This window comes from Telopea speciosissima, chromosome 10, assembly GCF_018873765.1.
Source record: "Telopea speciosissima isolate NSW1024214 ecotype Mountain lineage chromosome 10, Tspe_v1, whole genome shotgun sequence".
Classification (NCBI taxonomy): Eukaryota; Viridiplantae; Streptophyta; class Magnoliopsida; order Proteales; family Proteaceae; genus Telopea; species Telopea speciosissima.
In genome coordinates this window covers 22,128,030-22,138,878 of record NC_057925.1, presented here as the reverse complement: position 1 = coordinate 22,138,878, position 10,849 = coordinate 22,128,030, and the positions used below count along the sequence as shown (strand labels likewise).

Genomic DNA, 10,849 nt, shown 5'->3' with positions numbered 1-10,849 from the left:
ATTGTGTAAAAGAGAACACCCCCAAAAAAGAACAAGACTAGGGCTCCTATACTGCCCTTACAATGAAGATTATAGATTTGCCCCTTTCTCTACTAACTTGATTTCTTTGTACAACAACAACACAACCTTATCCCAACTTAATGGGGTTGGCCACATGGATCCAAACAAACAGAATAGAGAAAACATAGATATACGTAAAAAAAAAAAAGGAAAGAAAAGATTGGAGAAGAGGGATGGGAAAAGAGATGAGAAAAGACAAAAGAAAATGACAAATGGAAGATTGCAAATAATTAGAAAGATGAAAGCTAGTAAGAGGTAAAAGGCACAACCCAACACAACACGTTCAGGATAATCTCAGTTAAATGGGGTTTGCGACATGGATCCTTGCCCTCCAATAGGCTCTGTCCGAGGTCATACTTGGGACTAGACCTAGACTATGCATGTCCATCCTTACCACTTCTCCTATAGTCATTTTAGGTCTCCCCTAGCTCGTTTACCTCCTTCAATCTGAATCATATCACTCCTCCTTACTGGGGCTTCCCTAGGTCTCGTTTGAATGTGACCATATACCACCTTAAGCGACTCTCTCGGAGCTTATCATTGATTGGTGCAACTCCCAAGTCCGCTCTTATATGTTCATTCCGTACTTTATCCTTCCTTGTTTTTCCATACATCCACTGTAAACCTGGTTTCTTTGTGGCTTCTATTTTCTAATCTTCTTCTTTTTGTTCATTAGGGTTAAAATATGTCAATTTATTCATAAAAAAATCTCACGTAATGGGAGAATAGGGAATACTCCCATGAATGTTCTCAATGGGCTTAAATCATTAGGAGCAATGAATACCATGATGATTAACATATATCATTAGGGCAAGGGATTGCCATGCTGGCCGCGTGGGATGGATTATCCATGCATAGCGAATAAGACACTGGAGAAGGTGTCACACGGTTTATCAACAAAATAGTGTATCAAGAGGAGAGTGTCAGATAGGAGCATTATATAGACAACTAGTGTAGTGATAGATACGGAAATCCATGATGCCCATCCATCAGCCTATATTACAAAAGAAGTGTCCCAATGGGCTACTTGATGGGCTCTGAGCCTTTAATCTTGTGTTGGATCAAAGTCCACCCCCGTACCTTACCTTATTGATAAACCAAAATTATTGTCTAGTAGCGTGAAGGACGTTAATGGTCAGGGAGACTCCCACTCTCCCAGAGTCCCAGTCTTATATCGTTGGAATTATAATCGGACAGCAAAATAGTATAAAATGCTCTACTCTTAAAAGGATAAAAAGAGATATCAGTTGCTCTCTTCACTCTCCAATGGCTCTCTATCCTGCTCCAACCTGTAATTCGCTCTCTCACCTCCAATCTTCCATCTTCCCTTCATTCAAATTAAACCCTCATTTCACCTCTTCGAAACCCAATCGCGTCCACCATTGTCTCCGTGGTCGAAAACCTCTCCTTCGTCCACTCGCAGCTGCCACTCTCGAGTCAGGAAATGGTGCGGTGGTTGCTCCCATGAAGCCCGAGAGCACTTCCTATGGCAGGCAGTATTTCCCGTTAGCTGCTGTCGTTGGACAGGTGACAAACTTTGTTTTCGTTACTGTTGACTCTTGAGGATTCGGTGTCCCTTCTGATTAATATGCATTTCTGCTTTATTGAAGTTTTGGTCTAAACCTAAGGTTTTGAATTATTGGTTTCTTGTTACTAGGTTTTGATGTTTAATTGTATAACTGGAATGGTTTTTTTGGAGGCCTGAATTGTGCTAGATATACCTGAATGTAAATATTTGAATCCAATAATTTCTATGGGTATTGGTATTTGGGAGTTCTAGTGGGTAGGTATTGCTGAAATGTGTATTCTTAGCTAAATTTCATTGTTCATTTTTAAACGATAAATCTGTTTTAGTTTTGGTGTTTGAGGACTTTACTAAAGCAGATAGACTTATGTAATGTTTTCTATCTTTAGATGTTTTGGGTACTTTTTAAGTAAGCATTCCACAGTTGAGTTTAAATTTTATCATTTTTCCTGCTTCCTGGACAGTCCTAAAGTTGACCTTATTAGCTGTTATTTTGATCTGGGATTTATGTTCTATTATTGTTTTGAAGTGCTTCTTATGCAAGGTGCTGCTGTCATCATTCTAAAAATTCTGATTTGAATGGCTTACACGGTGATTCTTTCTCTCTGTTAACAGTATTTGAAATTTAATGGACCCTATTTGAAATTTAATGCCTTTACCCATTGTTTTATCTTTAAAGGGATATTATGTTTTCAAAGCTGTACTTCCCATGTTTTTCAAGTTTGTTTTTATTGCATGTTCTAGGAACTTTTTGTTGGCTAATTGTTAATACTTTATACATCTTCTGTATGTTCTGTTTTCTTGAACTATTCACTTGCTGCTCAGTCCTTTTTTTGTTTTTGTTTTTGACCATTTAATTGCGATTGATCCCCAGCTTGTAAATTATGCTCCAAGTGTAAAATAAAATCCTTATGCCGCTGGACCCTTAAATTTTTCACAAACTTTCAGTTCACCAAAGATATCAGTAAAGAGAGACCCCATAGCTTCTAGTCACTTTTTTTGGGTCATATGTAAAATTAGAACTCATTTCTTTGATGTGAACTTAGAGGATATTGCTCATTCATGCATAGATCAATGCTTCTTGAAATGCATATTGGGTACCTATAAGGCATAAAAAAAAAGAGCGTCCCAGTGCACGAGGCTCCTGCTACTGCAGGGTCTGGGAGGGACAAATGTATGCAGCCTTACCCCCTGGCCCCTGCTTTGCCTGCTTTGCAGGAGAGGCTGTTTCCAAGTTTTGAACCCGCAACCAACAGGTTTCAATAGCGCAACTTAACCGTTGCGCCACGGGTTACCCGTAAGGCATAACCTTTGCAAGTTGTTTCTCTTTATTGGTTAGCCATAGAGGACTCACAATTGGAGGCAAATAATTTGATTAAATTCTATACCTTTTCATTTTCACAACATAGTGATTATTACCATCAGCTAGATAGAACTTATATGCTTTATGCTATACTTATATTCCATTGAGAAAAAGAAATTTTAGAATGATTCTCTGGAATCTTTGGATGACTGGAGCCCAATTTGTCTCACAACTGGGGGCATGACTAAACATATACAGAAACTATCCCCTTAAACTACTAGTGCTTTCTCAATCTCTTGCTTTTCCTTTTTTATTTACACTGGAAAAAAGGAATTCAGAGGTGGCTATTGTTATTTTTTTATCCTTTTGCTGATTCTCTCAAATCTTAACTCCCTCACTTAGGTGTGCTCTCTCATGCTCCATTTGAAGAGGCAAATAATCCAGGATCTTCAAACCTGTTTGTAAGTTGTGCAGGGGCAGTGCTCCATAAGATCAGGAGTTGCAGAAGGTTCAGGAAACTCCTTTCCATAAATAATCTTGTATGCTCTAAGATCTCATCAATTCCTTATCTTTGGATAGATCATCCAAATTGTTCTTTTCTTAGCTTATGTTGCATTTCTGATCCCCATCTCACGAGGGATAAACCAACATATGCCAAGTGGAAGGGGAGATAGTCTTCTTCCTCTATCTGATGCCCTTCTTATAATTTGCATCACTTTTCTAACTTCCCATTTTTCTTCCCTTAGAGACATTATCTAGATGGGTTAATTCTCTATATTCATTCAAAGTCAGATGATAATCTGTAACTAAGATATGTGCTGATGTTGTGGCAAGGATGCATGGTGATAATTTTTTTATACATAGCATTGGGCCTCTGTTTTAGAATTTTTGGACCTAAACCTGCTGGGCTCTGGTTCAAATTGTCTATACCTGTAATTTTTTTTATTGTTTTAATGTTGTAATTTGGGTAGTTTTTATATTTTGTATTCATTGTAACCCAATTCCTGATATTATAAATAAAGTGGACCAGTGTCATAATGACACAAGTCCTATTCTCTCCATTCCAACATGGTATCAGAGCAAGAATCGATCTAGGGTACTAGAAAAAAAATTCCCATCGTTTTTTTTCCTCCCTTTCTCGATTTTTTTTTCACCTACCGCCATCACCCCACTTCCACCTAGGGATCACCGTCTTCTCTCTTCTTCCCTTCTACCGCCACCACCACCCACCACTTCTGCTTCCTTGGTGGCGATCTTCTAAGCCACCGAAGGCTTTTGTTTGCCCTTGTTTTTTGGTTCCCTTCATTAAATTAATGATTTAAAGGGCTTAATCCATATTTTTTGTGGATTTTTTTTTGGGGTTTCAACCATCTTCCTTCGATCTTTCAGGTTTCTCTTTTTAAGGGCGATTTTTTTTTTCTCCCTATCGATTCTTAGATTCTAGCCTAATTTCGATTTTTTTTTGGTCTGAAATCCCCTTCTAGTTATCGTTTTTTCCCAGGCATTCCCTAGTATCGTTTTCTTCTTGGATTGCAATATCTCCTGTGCTTCTCGATTTCTCAAGTCTGTCTCTGAAATCGATTTTTTTTTCTCTGGCTGTATCATTTCTCTTTCCCCAATAGATTCCTTGGATTTTTTCCAGAACTCCTTTTATCTAATCGGAGATGACTGGTTCGGAGGCCTCTAGTGGTTCTTCTGCAGATGATGGCAGCTGTTCATACTCAACCTTCCCTCCATGTGCTGTTAAACTTGATGGGGGAAATTATTTGATGTGGTCTAGATCCGTCTTTGTCTTTGTTGACTCTCGTGGGTACTATGGCTATCTTACTGGTGCTAAGCCAAGGCCCACGGCTGAATCCGAACAAGAAAGATGGAGTTCAGCCAATTCTCTTGTTATGTCTTTTCTCTTCAGCAGCATGCAACCTCAGATTGCCCAGGGATATATGCTATTGGATACTGCAGCCAAGATTTGGAAGGCTGCTCAGGACACATACTCACAAGTGGCAACGATGCATAGGTTTATGAGTTACGGAAGAAACTGCATGAGACTAAGCAAGGTACCCTCACATTATCTCAGTATTACTCTGAGCTGCTTTCTCTCTGGCAAGATTTGGATTATTATGATGACTTTCAGTGCTCTACGGCTGCGGATGTTACTGCTTTCAAAAAACGGAAAGACAAATTCCGTGTTTACGATTTTCTGGTTGGTATGAATGTGGAATATGATCAGTTTCGTTCTCAGATTCTCAGTCGTGATCCATTCCCACTTTGGAACAATCATACACTTTGATTCAGTTTGAAGATACCCGCAGATCAGCCATGCTTCCTCCTTCTGCGATACCTGCTCCAGAGCGATCAGTCTTAGCTTCTGGAATCACTCTACCATATCAGGGTGGTAATACTAAGTGTACTGATCGTGCTACTTCTGACAGACAGCCCTTTAAGTGTGATTATTGTGGGAAACTCTGGCATAACAAGGATACCTGTTGGAAGCTTCATGGCCGTCCAGCTAAGGGCGCTGCCGCTACCAAGGGCTGTGGTAAGAACCGCAAGTCTTCTGCCAATCTTTCAGAGGCTGCTGATGGTGCTGCACCTGCCGTGCCTACTCCTGCTATTGTTGCTCCTTCTCCTATGCCTGATGAAGTCACCATGCTGCTCCGCCAATTGGTCACCAAGTTAGACTCTCTTGCCACAGCCAATCCCACTGTTGCCTCCTCTTCTACCTCGGTCCCATCAGGTTCTTCTGCCACCTCAGGTTAGCTTTCGCTGGTTGTGTATTTGTTGCCCCTCGTCCATAGATTATTGATTCGGGCGCTTCAGATCACATGACCGGTGATTCTAGTCTTTTTTCTCGTTACTCTCCTTGTTCTGGTAAAGACAAGGTTCGCATTGCCAATGAGACATTCTCTTCTGTCTCTGGACAAGGTTCCATTGTTTGTACTCCTACTTTAACTTTACATCATGTTTTGCATGTTCCTGAGTTCTCTACAAACCTTCTTTCCATTCGTCGTCTTACTTCTGACTTAAATTGCAAAGTAAAATTTTTTCCCTCTTACTGTTTGTTTCAGGATATGGTGGCAGGAGAAACAATTGGGTCTGGTAGGGCTTGTGGTGGTCTCTATTTGCTTGATGAGGAAGCTTCACCAACCCATCAAGCCCATTCGACACAATCGGCAGCTCCAGTTTCTTCAAAATCAGCAGCTCCAGTTTCTTCAAAATCAACAGCTCCAGCTTCTTTGGATTTGTACTCCCTTTTACTTTGGCATAAACGATTAGGTCACCCGCTTGTGGGGACCTTAGTTAGGTCTAATCCCTCTTTATTTTCTGGTTGTAATTCCAAGGATTTGTTTTATGAGGTATGCATTTTGGCCAAGCAAACTTGGGTTTCATATTCTAATTCACCATTTATGTTAATCCACACTGATGTATGGGGTCCAATAAGGTGTAATTCTTTATTTGGTTTTAGATGGTTCGTATCTTTTATTGATTATCATACTCGACTTACCTGGCTCTACTTGATGCATCACAAGAGTGAAGAGTTCCTCTGTTTTCAGTCCTTTCACAGTATGGTTCGCACCCAATTCCAGGCCACTATCCAGGTTCTTCGTAATGATAATGGGTTGGAATATTTAGATGGCGTGTTTCGTACATATCTTGACACTAATGGTATTTTACACCAAACCAGTTGTGTTGATACACCATCTCAGAACGGTGTGGCAAAACGGGAGAATCGCCATCTCCTTGAAGTTGCTTGCTCCTTGCTTTTTGGAATGAATGTGCCTCTTTCTTATTGGGGTGAGGCAGTCCTTACTGCAGCTTATCTGATCAATCGGATGCCCAGTCACGTTCTAGACTTCGTATCGCCTATCCAGGCTCTCCATGGCTCTACTAGCTTCACGGTTCCGCCTAAAGTGTTTGGCTGTCTTTGCTTTGCCCGGAACCATCAACACCCTGGAAAGTTAGAACCTCGTGGATTGAAGTGCATCTTCATGGGATATTCACCAACTCAGAGAGGTTACTGCTGCTATCACCCCCCTACACGGTGGATGTATGTTACCATGGATGTCATTTTTAATTGAGGCTGTTCCCTACTTCCCTTCGGCATCTCCTCATGGGGGGACCTTGGTTCTCACTGATGATGTGCCTCATGGTTCGGGTTCAGCCATTCTTCCCAGTTCTCTTATTCAGGGGGAGCACTTGGATGATTCAGCTGCTACTGATACAGTCCAATATACCTCTCAGCATGTTATTGTCCCTTATGACATTGTTTATCATCGGCGACCTCGTGAAAAGCAAATAGAGCCTACCACAGCTGCATCAACTCTACCTAGCCAACCGACTCTTGCATCAGATCCGGTTTTAGATTCAGCTCCATCTGGTAATGACCATCCCTCCTCTGAATTCATATCATTAGATTCCTCTTTACCTGATCCTTCTCTTGATCTTCCCATTGCCCTCCGTAAGGGGACTAGAACTTGTACGCTACATCCTATCCTATCTCTAAGGCTGTTTCGTATGGGTGTCTATCTTCATATTTTTCGTGCCTTTGTATCGTCTTTGTCTTCTGTTTCCATTCCTCAAAATTGGCAGGAGGCTCTTAGAGATCCAAGGTGGAAGGCAACAATGGTGGAAGAAATGCAGGTGATGCAGGACAATCTTGGACCAGGCCGACCCAACTGGTGTACCACATTGGACCGACCCAAACCTAGTTGAACCGGGTCCAGTTTGAGTGTTTGGATCTAGTAAGATTTTAGAAAGTTTATTTTATTTGGGAAATTATTATGTAATCTTTTATTTTAAGGTAGTTATTAGACACGTAGGGAAATTTTCAATTTTAGTTTTATTGGGTTTCTATTTTAGTTAGCCTAGTTTTAGTAAGTTAGTAGGAGTCTTTATTTTTGGGTGCCTTTTATTTCTCTTTATATATGATGTAATTCCCCATTGTTAGATACGAAGAATGAATTGAAAAGAAAGTTTGTGCATGTGTGCGCAACCCCCCTTCTTCTTCTTCTTCCCCCCCCCTCTGATTTCTTCTCAGATTTCCCCTCTCCTATTCTGTCCCGCATTAGCAGGCTTTGGAGAAGAATAGTACATGGGATTCGGTAACTCTTCCTCCTAACAAAAGGACTGTGAGCTGTAAGTGGATATTTGTTGTCAAGCACAACGCTGATGAGTTTGTAGATCGCTACAAGGCGAGGCTGGTTGCTAGAGGATATACACATACATATGGTCTGGATTATTGGGAGACATTCGCGCTAGTTGCGAAGATGAACACCATTCGAGTCATCCTCTCATGTGCAGTAAATCTTGGGTGGACCTTGCAACAACTTGATGTAAAGAACGCCTTCCTACATGGGAAGCTCGAAGAAGAGGTGTATCTAGATATTCCTCTTGGATTTGCTAGTCTAGCGACTGATGTCAAGGTATGTAAGCTCAAGCGTGCGTTATACGGACTGAAATAGTCTCCTCGAGCCTGGTTTAGCTGTTTTCATGGTGCTATGGTCTCATTTGGTTATTCTCAAAGCAATACAAATCACACTCTATTTATCAAGCGCACGAGGACCAAGATAACAGTCTTAATTGTCTATGTTGACGACATAGTGGTGACTGGGGATGACATTGAAGAAATAACACGCCTCAAGATGTATCTTGGCCGAGAATTTGAGATTAAAGACTTAGGACAGTTGCGCTATTTTCTTGGCATCGAGGTAGCCCGGTCTACAAAGGGTGTGTTTCTCTCTCAACGGAAATACACCTTAGACATCTTAACTGAGACGGGTATGATGGGATGTAAGCCAGCCGATACTCCTGTAGAACCAAATGCTCGTCTGACTAGTCAAACAGGTGAGCCAGTAGACAAAGGTCGGTATCAACGTTTGGTGGGCAAGCTGATCTATCTGTCTCATACACGTTCGGACATTACTTTTGCTGTTAGTATGGTCAGCCAATTTATGCATGATCCATGCACCTCACATTGGGAAGCAATCATTCGGATACTCAGATACTTGAAGGCAGCACCAGGAAAGGGTATACTTTTCTCTCCACATGATCATCTTTGGATCGAGGCTTTTACATGATCATCTTAGTATGGTCAGCCAAGTTATGCATGATCCATACACCTCACATTGGGAAGCAGTCATTCGGATACTTGGATACTTAAAGGCAGCACCAGGAAAGGGTATACTTTTCTCTCCACATGATCATCTTTGGAATTCTAGAGTGATAATCGATAAAGGAAACAAACCAACGATTACCAAAAAGGGAAGTCTTACGACTCGGGCCCCAAACATCAGAATGCACCAAATGGAAAAGTGAAGAACTCCTTTTATTAGAAATGGAATAAGTTGAACGTGTCTGTTTGGTCAGAACACAAGCCTCACAAAAAAAATCGGTCTTATCACAATTTTTGACCAAAGTAGGAAATAAAGATGCTAAAATGCCTAATGGAGGATGATCTAGTCTAGAGTGCCACTAGTAAATTTCATAAGAGACTAAGGAGTTTTGATGTGGAGATGGTAATGGGGGTGGAATGAGATGACCATCATCAAGTAGGTACAAGCCACCATGCACTTTACCCAATCCAATCGTCTTCCCAGAGGCCAGATCCTGAAAAACACAATGGGAAGGAAAAAAAAAGTTACTTTGCAATTAAGGTCACAAGTAATACTACTAATAGAAAGAAGGTTAGTAGTAAAATTAGGAATATGCAAAACAGAAGACAAAGGAAGATAGGAAGTGCAATTGATGATTCCTTTTCCAGAGATGGAAGAAAGGGAACCATCAGCTACTTTGACTTTGTCTTTTCCAGAAGTGGGAGAATAATGATGGAAAAAACTAGAGGACCCGGTCATGTGATCTGTAGCTCTAGAATCAATGATCCAAGGATGGGAAGCTACTGAAGCACAATGACCACCAAATGAAATACCTGATTGAGCAAGTTTGAATCTGAAGGAGTAGGTGAATTGGCAGTAGTTGATGTAGTAGAGACAGTAGCAGCGGAAGACTTGAGCACACGAAGGAATGCCTGTAGATCCTCTTAAGATAGGCCAATGTCAGTAGTAGGGGCTGTAGCAACAAACTCAGAGTGAAGGGCCTTCTTGTTTGGTTTCTTCTTGGCAGCCCGTTTGGCTTCAAAGTCAGCTGGTTTCTTGTGAAGTTTCCAACATTTGTCCTTGGTGTGGTAGGGTCTATTACAATGCTCACAAGTGACAATGCCCTTGGTAGAACCATCACCAGAAGGGGAAGAACCAGCAGTCATAGGAACAGCCGTGGAAGTAGTCTGGAGAGCTGATCTCTCAGTAGATGGAGGATGGAGCATGGCAGCCCTACGGTTCTCTTCAGAGGAGACCAAGGCATAGGACTGTTCAAGTGTGGGAAAAGGAGAGTGGCCCAACACTTGAACTCTAATCTGATCATAATCCACATTTAATCCACCCAAGAAGTCATAAACCCGTATCTTGTCAACATGCTTCTTGTAAGAGGCAATTTCACCAGGAGTGGAAGGATGGAAATCAGAAAAATGGTCCGACTGTTGTCAAAGGCTGCGAAGAGTAGCATAGTACTTGGAGATAGTCAATTCCCCCTGAGTGGTATGAAGGACCGTCTTCTGGAGTTCATAAACCTGGGCATCATTGCCAAGCTGTCCATATGTTTCCTTGCAGGCAGACCATATCTAGGCTGCATTATCAAGAAGAAGAAATCCACCCGCAAGGTCTAAGTGCATGGAGCCAATCAGATAAGACATGAGAATACCATTATTGGAGATCCACTTGGTCAGAGAAGGGCCAGCTTCAGTTGGCATAACAGTAGTGCCATCAATATGGCCAGTAAGCCCACGGCCAGCAATGGCAAAGTAGGCAGAGCGAGACCATATCAGGTAATTGCTCCCATTCAGTTTGATCGGATTAGGAAGAAGATCATGGGGTCCATTTCTACTGTACATATCAGCAGCAGAAGTGCCA

At 41.5% G+C, this 10,849-nt stretch overlaps 1 protein-coding gene across 3 annotated transcripts in view; it reads left to right on the top strand.

Annotated features, from left to right (window-relative positions):
• The first annotated feature begins 1,296 nt into the window (after positions 1–1,296).
• The window catches only part of LOC122642510 (magnesium-chelatase subunit ChlD, chloroplastic), a 46,776-nt gene continuing 37,223 nt past the window's right edge, over positions 1,297–10,849 (top strand). For all 3 annotated transcript variants that reach the window (XM_043836012.1, XM_043836011.1, XM_043836010.1), the window contains exon 1: positions 1,297–1,587. In XM_043836012.1, coding sequence (XP_043691947.1) covers positions 1,327–1,587 — 261 coding nt within the window. In that variant the 5' untranslated portion in view covers positions 1,297–1,326. The remainder of the gene's footprint in view (positions 1,588–10,849) is intronic.